A 19012-nucleotide genomic window follows, 5' to 3' on the forward strand; every position below is an offset into this window, starting at 1 on the left:
TGACACAAGTCGATAGCCTCTTTTGTCGTGAGTCGAGTTAAAGGCCTGCACTTTTGTCATGAGTCGAGTTAAAGGCCTGCATATTTGGCCTGTCCGTGTAAATGGCCTGCATAATTATGGCCTGTTATAGTTTTGTGTTAGCCAAGCATATTCCTCTATGCTTTATATGTAAATCTTTCAATGTTCATATAAATAATATAATTGCTCTTTGCCTTATCCCAAAAAAAAAAAATAATAATAATAATAATAATAAAAAAATAAAAAATAAAAAAAAATAAATCAGACGAAGTCAAACTCGGTCAACATCCGAATACCCCCTAGCCCCTACAAACGAGTAGGGATTTTGGATACCTTGTTTGTTTGTCATACATTAAAATGTTTAATTTGCATATTTGCACTCAACAAATGCTTGCTTTCAACAGTAGAAAGAGATATTGTGGTTATTATGTACACGAGATCAACACAACACAGTTAAAGCTATAGCAACTACAATACTACATACATATTTGTATCAGCTAGATGATACAATATAAAGATCTCATCCACACTCATTAATCCATTATTAAATACATACATGTAATTATTTAGTGACAGATTCAATTTATTAAGTAACAAAAAAACATCAGGATCATTTGCATTTCATACCCAAAATCTAGTACATTTGCTGCTATCACTTCATAGGAAATCAGTGTCAACAAAATACAACTTAACTTCGTCCTTACATGGTAGTGAAATTCCATTTGGATAATAAGTAGTTACTAATAATCATAAAAGAACTTGCACAAAATATGACTAATGCAAAAGCAGTGTTTCCGTGTAACAATGCGCTTCAAATGACTCCCTTAGTCCACGAACACCAATCGGATTGAAATGTTTTATGTCGTGGTCAGAAACAGCAACAGTAGCTTGGTCGTAACTCTCAGTTTCATGATCTTCTATTTCCACAATAAGCTCACCATTCTTTCGGAAACCCAATACTCGCATACCATATGGTATCGTACAAGCATATAATCTTGAAAATGAAGTTGCAACACCAGCCTCCATTACCCATACTTGAAAATCCTCATCATCATAACCACATACAGCAACAGAATTCCCAATCTTCGATATAGAGACCTTCGTACCAAGATACAGTATGTAATTTAAACAATGTGGGAGGATTGTTCTTGTAAATTCTTCAGTAACCATATCAAATGAATAAACTGAATTATCCAATTCAGCAAGACCAAGCCAATAAATAGACCCGCCTATAACTACTTGAGGCCTTTCAACTCTGATCCTTCCGTCTAGTACATGGCTGCTGCTACACAATGCGCGTCTCCAAGTTTGCGAGCTTAACGCAAATACCTCAACTTGCCAAGGGACGGTACTAACATCGTCATCAATATCATCGTCATCAAATCTATCATTAAATATCATATTTACAATAATCGGGTCAAGTGTGTCGTGACGAACCCCAAAACGTACATGAGTTTGGTAATATTGGTTATATATCATATGAGGCATGGGAACATCAACCGCTTTTCTAGTAGACGGGTTCCAAATAACAGCCATGTACTCTCCCGAATTAACCTCGCCGTAAAAACAAATCAAGCCGTGAGAGGTACCTACGACTACTGGATCATAAAGAAGAGTAATAGACAATGGAAGATCTGCAACATATTTTTGTCGGGGGAATGTGTCATCATCATCAACTAATTATATATGTCTACCACATATATAAATGTTGTTGTTGTTGATTAGTTTGGCGGGTCAGGGTGTGAGCAACAACAAACTCATAACTATCAATCAATGACTTCCATGTTTTTGAAACTGATCTAAAACGAAGCAATGATTTCACGGGAAGCATCTTGATGATATTTTCTTGAACATGAAAAGGAATGTAGTGTTCTTGCATGATTTCGGTAGTAGATGAAGGCTGAAATATGAAATGTATATATATTAGTTGATACAATCATCATTATTATTCTTATAAACAAAAGGCTTCACTACAACACTAGAAAAGTGAAGGAAAACCGTGTGTACTTTTCAATGAGATTAACGGAGATTAACGCAGCGGATAGTTAAAATAAACTTATTTTACATTACAAAACATACACACGATTAACGGTTCCATTAGATCCAATTACACCACTAATAATTGTCAAAATATATAATTCACAAAGTGAGTTAACGATATACCTTTCTTGAAGAAACTGATGAACAGAGAGAAACCTACGATCAAAGGTATGACCGTCTCTTTGGATAGTCCACACCACACTTCAAGCGATCGTCAATGGATGCTAGTCCAAACCCCAAGTAACGTATTAATATAATCAAATTATATTAATTATCAATACACAAATAATAGTACTCCGTATATGATTTTATCTTTGTTTGAAAAGAAACAAAGAACAAGATGTTATATGTTTACTTAGTTTGAATTGTTTTTACTTCCAACAAAATGAACTGGTTTGTGTGTCTCAGTTTTTTCCAATGCCAAGAAAACATTATACTTATAATATCATGTCCAAAACTAAAAGTATGTAGAAAACATATTTTATTTTTTTTCTTTTCCTTTAATTTACTTTTGCTTTAGCCTTTACATGAAGACATCCACTAAAGATACATTGTAAATCATATAATATGTGCATATGAAATTCTTTGGTTGTAAAGCAAGCTACAAGTTGGGTAAAAAGAAAACGTATTTGCAAAAATCAAATTTAAACATTTAACTAATTAATATTATTTAATTAATTCATAATTAAACATTTTAATTTGTTCCGTTACTTGACTAATATATATATATATATATATATATATATATATATATATATATATATATATATATATATATATATATATATATATATATACATCATATATATATATATATATATATATATTGTATTTGACGTCTAGGTGTATATGTGTGTGACCCCGAAGGCCCAAATAAATTTAGCCATATAGTTATATGTTGTACCTTGCACATTAATCCTACAGACTCCCACTTGTGCATGGTACAACCCCAGGTAACTATACAAACAATGGATAGCGTCTAGCAACACGCCATTGTCCCTAAATTTACGTGAGGATAGTTTCTCAGAACTGCTTATAGTAAGTGTTAAATGTCATTTGTCTCTTTGTTTCAGATACTTTAGTTAAAACTTGAGATATGGATCTTCGGTCATTCTCATTTGTTTAACAATTTTATTTCTTGATCTTAGAACTGAATTAGATCACCAAATTAATTAAGTATCATCTTAATTACATTTGGGTGCGGCCACACAAATATCTTATTCATTCATCAAAGAGCTCAAAAAGTATCTAACTCCAAATATTTTGGAGGAACAAATCCTATATTGCATACACGTGTCTCTCACGAGCTTTACATTATACCCAATTATGGCCTTTATTACAGCCTTATTCAGGACAGCATTTAACCATATCAAAGTACAATATTCCACACATCGAAACCGGCGTGCATCTCAAGTCTAAGATTATAAAGACATAATCACTAAAAGATTCACTACTGACAACGATCCATGTAGTGATATCTCGGTTGGGTCATTCCAATATCCATCATCAATGAATACATATGAATTTGGTCTCTACAAGTTAACTATTTATCATCAATAAATATAACCAACATTCATATTAATCTTAATTCATGTTATTCCCATAACATGATTGATTATGGAGATTTTGAATAATCAACAATTACTCATGGATTAAACATGCTAATATAGAACACAGTGATATAAATGAAAATAATCATACCATCAATATATCAATTCATTATGATAATACTGTTTAATGTTCCAAAAATATCCAAATACTAACTTACAAATTAAAAAGATCAGCTGCATAACGAAGTCCAATACTACTAGCATGATCATCATGCTTGTTGTGTGTCATGGGCTTCGTGAACGGGTCAGCCACATTATCATCTGTATGAACCTTAAGAATACTAATATCATTCCTCTCAACGACTTCTTGAATGTAGTCAAACTTTCGAAGAATGTGTCTGCTACCTTTACGTACACGTGATTCTTTCGCAAGTATAATAGCACTTGAATTATCACAGTACATTTCCATAGGGGATTCAATGCTGGGAACTACTCCGAGTTCAGCAATAAACTTCCTAATCCAGACAGCTTCTTGAGCAGCTTCTGAGGCAGCAATGTATTCTGCTTCCGTTGTAGACTGTGCAACTGTGGTCTGCTTTGAGCTTCTCCAATCAACTGCCCCGCCATTCATGACAAAGACATACCCTGACTGGGATCGGGAATCATCTCGATCAGTTTGGAAGCTAGCATCTGTATAACATCTAATACTCAACTCTTCTTCCAAACCACCGTAAACCAAGAACATATCTTTAGTTCTCCGCAAATACTTAAGAATGCTCTTAACAGCAATCCAATGTTCTTCACCTGGATTCTGTTGATAACGACTCGTCAAACTCAAAGCTAACGAGACATCAGGTCTAGTACATAACATAGCATACATAATGGATCCTATAGCCGAAGCATAAGGAACACATTTCATTCGTCTTATCTCATCAGGTGTGATAGGACTTTGAGACTTGCTCAAGGTTATGCCCTTTTGCATGGGCAATGCTCCGCGCTTGGAGTTTTGCATGTTAAATCTTCGTAAGATTTTGTCAATGTATGTACTTTGACTCAAACCAATAAGCCTTTTGGATCTATTTCTATAGATCCTGATTCCTAAAATATACTTAGCTTCTCCAAGATCTTTCATGGCAAAACATTTTCCAAGCCAAGATTTGACATCTCGCAAAGTTGGAATGTCATTTCCAATAAGTAGTATGTCATCAACATACAAGATCAAGAAGACAACTTTGCTCCCACTAGCTCTAATGTAAACACAGGGCTCATCTTGGTTTTGAGAAAAACCAAACTCTTTGATTTTCTGATCAAACTTAAGATTCCAGCTCCTGGATGCTTGCTTTAATCCATAAATGGATTTTAGAAGCTTGCATACTTTATTAGGATGCTTTGGATTTACAAACCCTTCTGGCTGAACCATATATACGTCCTCACTTAGGTCGCCATTTAGGAAAGCGGTTTTCACATCCATTTGCCATATTTCATAATTATGAAAAGCTGCTATGGCAATAAGTATCCTAATTGACTTAATGCTCGCGACTGGTGAATAAGTTTCCTCATAATCAATTCCTTGAGTTTGAGTATAACCTTTTGCCACCAATCGAGCCTTAAAAGTGTTTACATTACCGTCCATGTCAGCCTTCTTCTTGTAGACCCATTTACACCCAACTGGTTTACAATTGGGTGGAAGATCAATCAAGTCCCATACTTGATTTTCTTTCATGGACTGCATCTCCGTATTCATAGCATCTCCCCATTTTTCAGATTCTAAACCTGATATGGCCTCACGGTAGCTAGAGGGTTCATCATAATCCCCTAGATGAGATTTATCTGAATTAATCAGAAGATTTAACTTCTCAGGTCGATGAGGAGTTCTACTAGATCTACGAATTATAGGTGCAACACGTTCTGGCTCATCAACAATGTGCTCAGCTTCAACGTGTGGATAACTAGTGTCTTCAAAAGGTATGTTACCTTGTGATTCTTGAATTTCTTCAAGATCTACTTTACTCCCACTGACTTCTTGTAAGAGAAGATCTCTTTCAAAGAATTTAGCAAACCGAGCAGTAAACACTTTGTTTTCAGCTTGGTAGTAAAAGTAGTAACCCATTGTTTCCTTTGGGTATCCCACAAAGTGACATTTGATACCTCTGGGTTCTAACTTGTTTGAAGTGTCACGTTTCACATACGCTTCACAACCCCAGACTTTCAAATAAGACAACTTAGGACTCTTTCCATGCCATAACTCATATGGTGTCTTATCTACCTTCTTGGTTGGAACCATATTGAGTATGCGTGCAGCAGACTCTAATGCATAACCCCAAAAAGACATCGGTAGAGTAGTTAGACTCATCATAGATCGAACCATATCAAGTAAAGTTCGATTCCTCCGCTCCGACACACCATTGTGCTGTGGTGTATAAGGTGGAGTGAATTGTGAGACAATCCCACAATTCTTCAGGTGGTCCAAAAACTCTTGACTCATATATTCCCCTCCCCGATCAGAACGAAGGGCTTTAATGGTCTTTCCAAGTTGATTCTCTACTTCATTTTGGAAGATTTTGAACGTTTCAAAAACTTCATGTTTATGTTTCAGCAAGTAAACATAACCATATCTACTATAATCATCAGTAAATGTAACGAAGTATGTTTCACCATTTCTAGACATAGTTCTAAAAGGGCCACATACATCAGTATGTATTAGTCCTAAAAGATCTTTAGCTCTTTCACCTAAACCGGAGAAAGGAGCCTTTGTCATCTTTCCACATAAACATGACTCGCATACATCAAATGACTCAGAGCCAGTTGATTCCAAAATCCCATCAGATTGGAGTTTTGAAATGCGTTGTTTGTTTATATGACCAAGACGACAATGCCATAGATAGGTATTATTCAAGTCTTTCTTGACTCGTTTGGCAGTACATGTATATACAGAATTATTATTTGAAATTACACCATGCATATCAATTTCAAAAATACCATCACGTGGAATAGCATTAAAATAAAATACATTATTCTTAGAAACTGAAATACCAAAGTGCGTAAATGTAAGTTCAAAACCAACATTTTTCAAAAGAGAAACTGAAATTACATTGCTCGTAATACTAGGAGCATAATGACATTGTTCCAACAAAACAATAAGACCACTAGGTAGAGTAAGCTCATAGGTGCCAATAGCTTCGACTGCAGCTCGAGCCCCATTGCCCACTCTTAAGTCTAGTGTGTTGTTCTTCAGTCTCTTACTTCTTCTCATTCCCTGCATATTGTTACAGATGTGAGTACCACAACCAGTATCAAAAATCCAGGAATCACTAGAAAAAGTATATAACTGTATATGAAATATACCTGATTTGCTAGTCTGGCCAGCTTTGCCTTTTCTCAACTCAGATAGGTAGGAAGGACAGTTCCTCCTCCAGTGGCCAACTTTTCCACAGTGGAAACATTCGGCGTCTTTCGCTGGGTTTTCTTTCTTGGGAGGTGGTGGAATCTTTTTCTTAGCAATTGACTTGCCCTTTCCTTTTCCCCAAGTTTTTGGCTTATTCTTTCTCACTCTACCTTCCCTAATCATAAGGACACCTGGATTGGAAACCTTATATGGAATATCCTGTTCAGCAGTTTTGAGCATCGAGTTCACCTCTGCCAGAGATTTCTCCCAACCTTGCATATTGTAATTCATCACAAATTGGTGATACGATTTTGGTAGTGAAACCAAAACCGTGTTCACGGCCAAGTTAGGCGGCAAGGTAGTTCCAAGTTTTTCCAATCGGTCAATGTAGCTTTTCATTTTTAAGACATGAGAACTCACTGATTGACCCTCCTCCATTTTGCATGTTTGAAGAAGCTTATAAGTTTCATATAACTCTTGACTAGCCTGTTTCTGAAACATATTTTTCAGCTCAGTCATCATATCATATGCTGTACGATCTTCCATTTCCTTTTGGAGGTCAGAAGTCATACTAGCAAGCATGATTAAAGCTATCTTCTCTTGCTCATCAAACAACTTCTGATAAGCATTCTTTTGAGCAGCAGTAGCTGTCTCAGGAGGAGCTTCGGGTAAGGGTTCTTCAATTTTGTTCAACTTCCCTTCAAATTTGAGAACAATTCTCAGGTTGCGGTGCCAATCGAGAAAGTTTGAACCATTAAGTTTCTCCTTCTCCAACAAAGAACGGAGGTTGATTTGGTTTACGTTTTGATTGTTTGACATCTACAAGAGAACAAGATTCAATTTTAGTATTTTCGATATTGTACTTTAATAAATTAATTACCCAAGTTTTAATATATTTAAAAACAATTAATTTACGAAAGCCTAAGATCCACATAGAGGTTCCATAACTACATCTGTTGATCAGCTAGCAGTTATAGAGTCTATTGGTAGGTAGCGAGTACCAATTGCATCACAGATGCAACTCTTAGATCTTTATGGGACCCTGAGATATGTGTAGTCTAACAAACCACTATTATCTATTGGCATGTTTGTCCCATCCTTGCCTCGATCTCAGGTCTCACCGTGAATACGATTAAGTCGTCCAATTTAGAAACAGTGGAAATTCAGCCTAGTCTCACTCGTAACTGAAAATTCACCTCGTGGCTATAATTCGATTAGGTCTCACCGTAATCAAAAAATAACGAGGAGTGTTTGCAAGCTCATTGGATGGCATGACTTAAATTTGACGGGTATTTTAAAAATGTTTGTGTTAACGAATAATGCATGCACACAAGATTCGCTACAATTTGTTAAAAAATATTTTAACCAATTTTATATATGTCGATCGTGTTTATGCGTCAAGTCTGTTATTTTATTTTATATAAAAAAAATAACAAATACACACTGTGTATCATTTTAAAACATTTTTAAAAGATGTTGCTCATATATATTATTTGAGTTTCAAAAAATATTTAACTTTAAACTCGTTAGAGTTTAACTTTTTAAAATCATCAATTTTAACCTTTGAAACTCGTTACTAGTTTTATTTGATGTTTTCATCAAAAAACATTTAGCATATATTATAATCAACAATTAAATATAAATGCGTAAAAATAAAACACAACCATACCATGCATCACACACACATAGCCTAGCCCAAAAAATCCTATGCTTGATCCCATGAGCCGACATGGGATCAAGAGGTCAAACTAAGGGTAATATCGTAGCTCCCACTTGATTCAAGAATCAAGTGAAAACTTGACAAACGCCATTGTTGTCAACTTGACCTGTTCGCCATCTTCTAAGCCAAAAGCATGTTGTATTTTATCTTCAATCTTCATCTTGTTACATTTATTTAAATTTGAAAATGCAACTAAACTAGTACTTTTACAAATTGAAATAAACTTAAATACAATACTATGAAAATGGAAAATAAATATAATACAATTTTGGCTTCAAAATGGCCTTATAATACAAATAATCAACATGACACAATATTGCTGTAATCAACAATCACAACAATCATACATAGGCCGGGGCATTATGGGCTATGTGTGCAATCACAATTCTAATAACTACATTATTAAAAACTACATATGGCTTGTCCATGGTTACAATGCATGTGTACAACCATGGAATGAAATAAACAACAATTATTCAAGCCATAATAAATAAATTCAAAATTTATAACAGTGATATTTTTCAGATCTTATTTGTGCATCATGAGATTTAATTTAAAACAAACATGTTGAAATTATAAAAAAAGTTTTTACTTTTTACCATCTCACAAAACTAGATCTGAGAAAATCACGTGACAATTAAAATGGTGTAAAAGCGGCTCTGATACCACTGAAGGAAAACCGTGTGTACTTTTCAATGAGATTAACGGAGATTAACGCAGCGGATAGTTAAAATAAACTTATTTTACATTACAAAACATACACACGATTAACGGTTCCATTAGATCCAATTACACCACTAATAATTGTCAAAATATATAATTCACAAAGTGAGTTAACGATATACCTTTCTTGAAGAAACTGATGAACAGAGAGAAACCTACGATCAAAGGTATGACCGTCTCTTTGGATAGTCCACACCACACTTCAAGCGATCGTCAATGGATGCTAGTCCAAACCCCAAGTAACGTATTAATATAATCAAATTATATTAATTATCAATACACAAATAATAGTACTCCGTATATGATTTTATCTTTGTTTGAAAAGAAACAAAGAACAAGATGTTATATGTTTACTTCGTTTGAATTGTTTTTACTTCCAACAAAATGAACTGGTTTGTGTGTCTCAGTTTTTTCCAATGCCAAGAAAACATTATACTTATAATATCATGTCCAAAACTAAAAGTATGTAGAAAACATATTTTATTTTTTTTCTTTTCCTTTAATTTACTTTTGCTTTAGCCTTTACATGAAGACATCCACTAAAGATACATTGTAAATCATATAATATGTGCATATGAAATTCTTTGGTTGTAAAGCAAGCTACAAGTTGGGTAAAAAGAAAACGTATTTGCAAAAATCAAATTTAAACATTTAACTAATTAATATTATTTAATTAATTCATAATTAAACATTTTAATTTGTTCCGTTACTTGACTAATATATATATATATATATATATATATATATATATATATATACATCATATATATATATATATATTGTATTTGACGTCTAGGTGTATATGTGTGTGACCCCGAAGGCCCAAATAAATTTAGCCATATAGTTATATGTTGTACCTTGCACATTAATCCTACAAAAAGTTCCCTTAAAAAACATATGAACATATAAAATTCAAAACTCACCAACACAATCATTGAAACCAGTCATTCACACCATGTGTGATCAAGATAGAATTATTACCTCATAACTTGCTAAAATATTAATAGAGAATCGTTAATCTTCTCAAAGAAACATTAAGATATGGCCAGCCATGTAAATCAAAAACAAAAGTGACACAAGATGACCAGGTAAACAAATCACTAAGACTATTATCTATTAAGGTTCTATTAAGCAAATAATCAAAAACACATACTATTATTTATTAAGGTTCTATTAAGGTTCCGCTACTCTTAGCCTTTGCTTTTTGTTTTTCGCTTTTCTGTGAAAAATTAAAAATTGAAAACAGTATGTTACTTTCAACATATTCAACTCACAATTTAAGATGAATTTCACAAGAAATTACATGACAAATTCATAGAATCGAGAAGAAACAAACCTGTTCTTTTTCGACTTGAGTTGTAACATGTGGAGATTGTAGAAACTCTAACAGCTTTAATATAACCTCTTCCTGAAAACATGAGCACAACAACGTAGTGTAAAACATGTTGTATCAACGTGTATATATTATCTAATGCTTATATTAATCACTTGCCTTCTTGAGAGATGGCTTGTTGATTTGAAGATTAAGAAGATCACACAAGTCAAGTATCTTTGTTTTAGTGGATTTAGCAAGCTTCTTTTTCACCTTTGTCCTATATTTTTCCTGCAGCCATCATAAAACAACAATCCAAAGTTAGATAAAACTAATCCTATGATATCAGTATTTTTATTTAGTGTCATGTTATATAGAAAGAAAAACATAAGATAACTTACATAAATGTTGAATCATCAGAAACAATAAAAGCTACACTACATCAAACATAGTAAATCAGAGCAAAATATTTCACCTCATCGTCAGTAATCCATACAAAACCAGAAAACATGCCAATGTTCTTCTTCAAAGTGTTCACCTGAAAGCATAAGAAGCATCATACTTGACATATTATTATAAAACTGCTAAATGTGACATATTATTTGTTTGGGATCAAGATTTCTCCCTCACCTTTGCTCGCCTATTAAAAAGAACCATATGCAGTGAATGCAAGTTATCATCATCAGGTTTCCTCTTCGACAAGTTGTACGCCACTGAAATAAACATCATTCAAACAATATCTTTAGTATTATAGAGATGCAAATATTTATCAAGACTATCACTGGAAATTGGTCAAAATTTGCATGATTTTGTATTGTTCTTGTTTTAAGACAACCAACCATCTTCTAAACGCTAAACTGGACAAAAGTGAAGTAAAATACTCATTAAAAACCAGGATGCATAACAAAACAACATGGTTCTAAGATTCCTAATTTGTGCATCACCTAGGTCAGGAGGCCATCCACTATAATTAACACATGTGGTAAATCAATATCAATATTCAATATATAAATAAAACAGGCAAATATAATCAAACTTTCTTCATGTGAACAGTTAATGAAAATGAACTACATACATACATACATACATACATACATACATACATACATACATATATATATAAGTAGGTAACAGCATATACCTATAGGAATTTCCTTAAGCTGGGTGCCTGAACCCTGCACCAAACCACCCGCACATAAAATCACATTCACATACAATAAACATAACAAATAACAAAAAATTTAAATATTAATTTTAACTGATCACTTACTTTTTCAATTGAAAAGGGTTTTGGAGAAGAAAGCCTACTCTACTCATAGACTGTGAGTAGCGTTCAACAGTCTTCCTTTCTCTTCTAGGCCTTTCAATTGGTTTCACAGGAATCGATTCACTCTTCATCAAACCCTAATTTTGTGAAAAACGCGGGAAGTGAGCCGAATTTTAGGGGACAAGTGAGTGAATAAACCAGTGATCGTATTGATGGAGAAATTGATTGAATCTGAGAAAGAGGGTTGAAATTGTTTTAATTTTAAGGGAATTTATTTATGGGAAATGAAACTTTTGGGGGTTTAAGGTGGTGGATTGAAATTTGAGGGTTTTAAATTTAGTGCCAATTGTATTAGCGGGCTATCTTGTTCCATTTTTTTTTTTGTTTTTGTAGTTATTGTTATTGTTAATTGTTATGACCCACAAAAGTCATAGATGTGTCTGACAATTTAGTGTATTGGTGGCTATTTTCACATTGATTGTAAGACAAATATCACATATATTGAGGTGAATACTGTTACTATTAAGACTTTCTATGTATCTGCCAAAAAGACCAATATTCATTATTTACTATTAAGCCATTGTTAGACCACTCCCTATCGTAACTAAACTATTCATCCTCTTAACCTTCCACATCAGCGCCACATCAACACCAATATCCTATAACTAACTCATAACTAAACACTCCCTATCATGGCTAAAACAATACTCCTCTTAATATACAACGTACAAGCAATAAAGCATCAAGTCCAACAATAAAAAGCACTGCGACCCGCAATTCCTATAACTCTTCTGTTAAATCTATGGTGAAAGCGGGTAACTAACGCGGGTAACTAAGTGGTGTCTATGGTTAGTTACGGGTAATGAGCGGGTAATGGGCGGGTAACTAACCATAGGGGTGGTCTTATTTACTATAAATAGAGCATGCTATAAGCAGATGGATGTACATTACATTACACCTATTTTCAATACACTCCTTATAATATATTTTCTTCTTCTACAATTACAAGTTCTTATTTTAGAACATAGGCTACTAAAGGTACTTATAATACTCCTAAATTATAACACGTTATCAGCACGAAGTGCTCCGTATAATCAAGGTTTTATCTAAGCAATCACGAGTCACTAATCAAGGTAAATAAAAATAAAAATCTTTAACGATATCTTCTATTATTTATTAGTAACGCAAATATTATTATCATCATAACTAACATTTATATTTATGTTATTTAAGTTATATATGGTCGGTTATACCGCCTGAATTATATTTCTGTAATCTAACTTTTAATAACTTCACTAACATTTATATATATGTTATTTAAGTTATATATGATCGTTTATACCGCCTGAATTATATTTCTGTAATCTAACTTTTATTAACTTCACTAACATTTATATTTATGTTATTTAAGTTATATATGGTCGGTTATACCGCCTGAATTATATTTCTGTAATCTAACTCTTATTAACTTCACTAATATTTATATTTATGTTATCTAACATTTATATGCAATTAATCATTATTTATTTCATGTATACTAATGTTTATTCTTAAATTTATTATTTATGCATAATATGTTTATTCTCTTAATCTTCGTATTTATACTAAACGTATTTATACTAAATGTATTTTATAGTAATCATATTTACACTAATAAAATTCTTTTATTAAAATTATTATTAATATAACGAGTACATAACAGTCATTAACGTCAACTAACGACGTTACAACGGTCATATATACATAACGGTTGTTAACGTCAACTGACGACGTTACAACGACTATATTTTTCAAATATAAAATAAACATCTCCGTTTTCACATTTTCACAAATCAATCTTCATTTTTTCAGATTACCACTCTTAAAAAGTTTTTGTAAAGATGATTTGCGATGACCCGGAAATTTCTGACCAAATTTAAACTTAATCTTTAACGTTTCCGACACGATAAGCAATGTCTGTAATGTTGAGTCTCAAAGTTTTGGGACAATATTCATGTAATCAATTATTCTTTGACTGTTCTCGAAGATTCACGAACAATATATATATAACTTAATGTGCATATATATATATATATATATATATATATATATATGATTTCAAGTTATTTAGTAAACGATAGTAACATTCGATTATTGATTCGATTGATATTTAGATAAGTTAACTAAAGCGTTTAAGATGAACTAGTAAAACACTAATTTGCTACAGTATTTTCGAATTGCTACAGTACCCAAAAAGCTACAGTGTTTACGAAAATCACTATTTGCTACAGTAAAAAACTTTGCTGCAGTAAAACACTATTTCAAAATAAAAATGTATATATGTATATGTATATACTACGAGACGGTGATTTATTGAAGAAAATAACCAAAATACTTAATTGATTAAAGCTACACTTCGAGTGACATAATTTATCAATGATTAAGTCAAATTATTAATAAGGGTACACGTCGCGTAACGTAAAAAGCTACTTTTCTAAACGTACGAAAGTGCGTTCGAAAAACCGAAAGTGGTACATGAGTCGAGTGACAACGTTCGTGTGATTTGAGTAAAAATTATATTTGTACCATGAACGTAAATATTATATATATATAAATAATTATATATATTATTAATTATTATTATATATATTATTATTTATTAAACGTCAACAGAATGAAAACAAAACAATGTGGGTGCCTGACAGCTGGCCATGCGATCGCATGGCATTCACCCACAAAGCCCATGCGATCGCATGGGGTGGGATTTCGGCAAACTCCTATAAATTCGATCGAGTTCTAGCTTAATACACACAAACATATTAATATCTATATTACTCCGTATTATATTTAATATTTATTATTTATATTATTATTATTATTAAGATTAATATTATTATTAATCTTATAGTTAGGAGTATTATTATTAGTATTATTATACATAAAATACTACGACGAGGTCATGAGCGAATTATTTTCAAACGAGCTTTTCGAACGGGATAAAGCTAAGGAAACTATGGGTTATAGCTATGGAGGTTTTGGGTAATATTCGAGGGTATTGTTCGCAAGTCAAGCTAGTGTTTATCATCTCCGTTGCGTCTACGTATTTTACTGCAATATTGAATCACAATATTGATACGTAAGCATTTATATCTTATCTTTTATATATTAATTGTGTATCCATGTCTAGTGCTCGAGTATAAATATTTATGCATGCTTGTATGCTAAATTTCGTCGTTAAATAGTTTATAATGAATCACAAATTAAATACATATATTACTAATAAAAGGTATATGATATGCATGTTTTTGAAAAGCTAGCGAAAAATCAATAACTTTTCATTTAGATATCGAATAGTTTCGATGAACGGATTAAAAGATATGATCAACTAAATTATGATTTATGTTAATTGAAATTGCTTTTGAATCTACAATTAAGATTTAAACAACTTGTTTACGAGATTGATAAAATGGATTTTTAAATATTATCAGCCGAGTAAATGAATTCTTATATAAGGCACGTCTCATTTTGTTGAACAATTGTCAAAACTGATTGTTTTATCATATTTTAAAGCCTTATAAAAACTATAGTTTAATTTTACAAGAATTGGGAAACTATGTGAAATGTTAAAATATTTCGATTGCCATAATCATTCAACTATTGTATTGAGTCAGATTGACTTTTTGAAATGACTTTTGATAACTTTTATATGTCGATCTCGAGCATTAGGATCATTATACACTATGACCCAGCCTAGCTTATTAGACATGTATTGACCAACATATGTTCTCTAGGTTGAGATCTACAGTTAATTTTGCATTCCGATTTTCGGTCACTTTTTGGTGAATGATCTTATGTGCTGCTAAGGTGAGTTTCATTTGCTCCCTGTTTAATTGCTTTTGCAATATATATTTTTGAGCTGAGAATACATGCACTTTATTTTAAACGCAATGGATACAAGTACATACTAAATTGTACACCGAGTTTTAACCGAAAATCCCTTAGCTTTGGTAACTAGTAACTGCCGGTTATAAGAACTGGTGGGCGCGAATAGTGGTATATGGATCCATAGGGCTTGATATCCCCGTCCGAGCTAGAGCACTAGCCTTTTAACGAACGTATGCTATTTGAGAACCGTACACGTTGGTTTGCGTGTATTATTAAGAGGATTATACAAAGGGTATAAATTATATATACGTTAAGTTTAGTTACCAGGGTGCTAAATTTCGTAGAATCTTTTGATAAACGTTTCGGATGAAATAACTGAAATCCTGTGATCCACCTTTATATACAGATTATGCGCAACATTAAAACTATTAACTCACCAACCTTTGTGTTGACACTTTTTAGCATGTTTATTCTCAGGTTTCTAGAAGTCTTCCGCTGTTTGCTTATACGTTATACAAGCTATGTGCATGGAGTCATACATGCTTTATTCAAGAAAACTTTGCATTCACAAAATCATCACCATGTATCTTATTTTGACTGCATTGTCAACAGATGTAGTATTGTAAAACTATTATTTACGGTGATTGTCTATATGTAGAAATTATCAGATGTTAAAGACCTTGGAATTAGATATTCATTTATGGTGTGCCTTTTTAAAAGAATGCAATGTTTACAAAACGTATCATATAGAGGTCAAAACCTCGCTATGAAATCAATGAATGATGTATTCGTCCAAGTGGATTTGGACGGGTCATCACATGATTCACACAAGGATGATTTTTTCTATTGTATTGGTCATATTAACTATCATCATTGTTGCTAATATACCACCGGGTGAACCTATATTCTATCCTGCCTTTATGGTTTTATTATTTGTAATCATACCATTATTCTGTTGTTTGCTACTTATGAATTTAAAATGATTCTAATTTCATGTTATTAGAAATTGATTATGATTTATGTTGTTCATCTTTCTGAAAATAGAAAATGTCAAACTTATCAAAGCTTGAGTTTGATGCCCTACACGTATCGGGAACAAACTACACATCATGGGTCATGGATGTAGAAATAAATCTTGGATCATTGGGTATTCTAGAAACTTTAAAAGAAAACAATACTTGTTCTTATCAAGATAAATTAAAATCAATTGCTTTTATTCGCAAACATATTGATATCACCTTAAAACATATGTATCTCACTATCAAAGATCCACATGTTTTATGGGAAAGTATCAAGAGTAGATTAGATAATTAAAAGGAAATATTACTCCCAGCTGCGAGGGAAGAATGGAGAAATCTAAGGTTCCAAGATTTTAAAAAGGTAAGTGAATACAGGTAGGCCATGTTCAAGATCCGTTCAAAGCTTCAATTTTGTGGTCAAGAAATAAGTGATGTTGATATGATGGAGAAAACTTTCTCCACAATGGATTCTGCAAATATAACTATACAAGAAAAGTTGAGATTGCAGAATTACAAAACTTTTTCCAAACTTCAAACTTATCTCTTAGTTGCAGAAGTGAATACAAAATTACTGATGAAGAATCAAGAATCTCGTCCTACGGGTGCTCTAGCATTCCCTGAAGCTAATGCTATTAACAACAATAATAATAATAAAAAAGAAATGCACCTGGACGAGGACGTGGGCGAGGTCGTGGTCATATCGGCCAAAACCATCATCATGGAAATTACAATAACAATAATAAAAATCACAACTATGTTAGAAATCACCCTTATGGTAATGGTCGTGGTGGTGGTCGTAATAGTTACGGTGGTCATAGTTGTGGACAAAGAAATAATAATCCACAAAATTATAAAATTCAACCACCATACAATCCCACAAATCATAGTGTTGAAGGAAGTTCTTCAAAGAATATTGAAGATTCTTGTTATCGATGTGGTAAAATTAGCCATTGGTCTAAAAACTGTCGAACAAATCAATATTTTATTAATCAATATCAGGAATCCCTAAAAGGAAAAGGAAAAGAGGCAAACCTTGTGGATGACCTTGATAAAAAATCACTGAACCAACTTGTGACTATTTTAATGAATAAATTTCTAATATATATATATATATATATATATATATATATATATATATATATATATATATATATATCCCTGTCAAATAAATGGTTGCAGATTTTCAATCTACACCATATCTAGTTTACTACATGTTTTCTTATTATGTGCTATCGTTTGTAACATATTTTAATGTAATATATTGATGAATTATGTATTCATTATTTGTTTCTCACATTTTGAAGTTCATGATGTACACTACTGGAGTGCAAAATCAGTCAAATGGTGGGGATCTTTGTATTGCAGACAGTGGTACCACACACACTATGCTCAAATCTAAAAAATATTTCACTGATTTTAAAGCAACAGAAGGAACGGTACATACTATATCAGGTCCTGCGGATTTAATAAAAGGAATGAGAAAGGCAAAATTCATGTTACCAAATGGTACAAATTTTCTGATAAAAAATGCCTTATTTTCTCCCATGTCAAAGAGAAATTTGTTAAGCTTCTCTGACATATGCCAAAATGGATATGATTATCAGTCAGTGACTACAGAAAATGATAAATATTTAAGTATCACTGACAAGAAGCATGTGATTGAAAAACTATCAAGACTTAGTTCTGGTTTACATTATACATATATAAATGTACCAGAAACACACATGGTAGTTAATGAAAAGACATGTGATCCTGTAATGATCAATCTATGGCATGAAAGATTAGGCCACCCAGGATCAACAATGATGAAAAGAATAATTCAAAATACACATGGACATCCATTGACGGATCATAAGATCCCTCATGATGCACTTATCTCATGTACATCATGCTCACTTGAAAAATTGATAATAAGACCATCACCTCTTAAGGTTGAAAAAGAATCACCAATGTTTCTTGAAAGAATTCAAGGTGATATACGTGGACCAATTCATCCACCATGTGGACCATTTAGATATTTCATGGTCCTAATAGATGCATCTAGTAGATGGTCTCATGTTTGTCTATTATCAAGTCGAAACATGACATTTGCAAAATTTCTTGCTCACATTATT

General features: G+C 32.6%; 1 protein-coding gene and 1 pseudogene across 1 annotated transcript; both read right to left on the bottom strand.

The window, feature by feature from the left end:
* Positions 1-723: 723 nt before the first annotated feature.
* LOC139877601 (F-box/kelch-repeat protein At3g23880-like) lies at positions 724-11487 on the bottom strand (annotated as a pseudogene).
* Positions 6521-9753, bottom strand: LOC139877718 (uncharacterized). Its single transcript, XM_071865146.1, has 3 exons — positions 9559-9753; positions 6954-7812; positions 6521-6864 (listed from the first exon to the last, which is right to left on the bottom strand). The coding sequence occupies exons 2-3, from the start codon at positions 7810-7812 to the stop codon at positions 6848-6850; spliced, it is 876 nt and encodes a 291-aa protein (XP_071721247.1). The 5' UTR covers positions 9559-9753; the 3' UTR covers positions 6521-6847.
* Positions 11488-19012: the final 7525 nt, after the last annotated feature.

This window comes from Rutidosis leptorrhynchoides, chromosome 11, assembly GCF_046630445.1.
Source record: "Rutidosis leptorrhynchoides isolate AG116_Rl617_1_P2 chromosome 11, CSIRO_AGI_Rlap_v1, whole genome shotgun sequence".
Taxonomy (NCBI): Eukaryota; Viridiplantae; Streptophyta; class Magnoliopsida; order Asterales; family Asteraceae; genus Rutidosis; species Rutidosis leptorrhynchoides.

Excerpts from the sequence above, each read along its gene's own strand:
- LOC139877718 (XM_071865146.1), bottom strand. The coding sequence starts at position 7,812 with ATGTCAAACAATCAAAACGTAAACCAAATCAACCTCCGTTCTTTGTTG.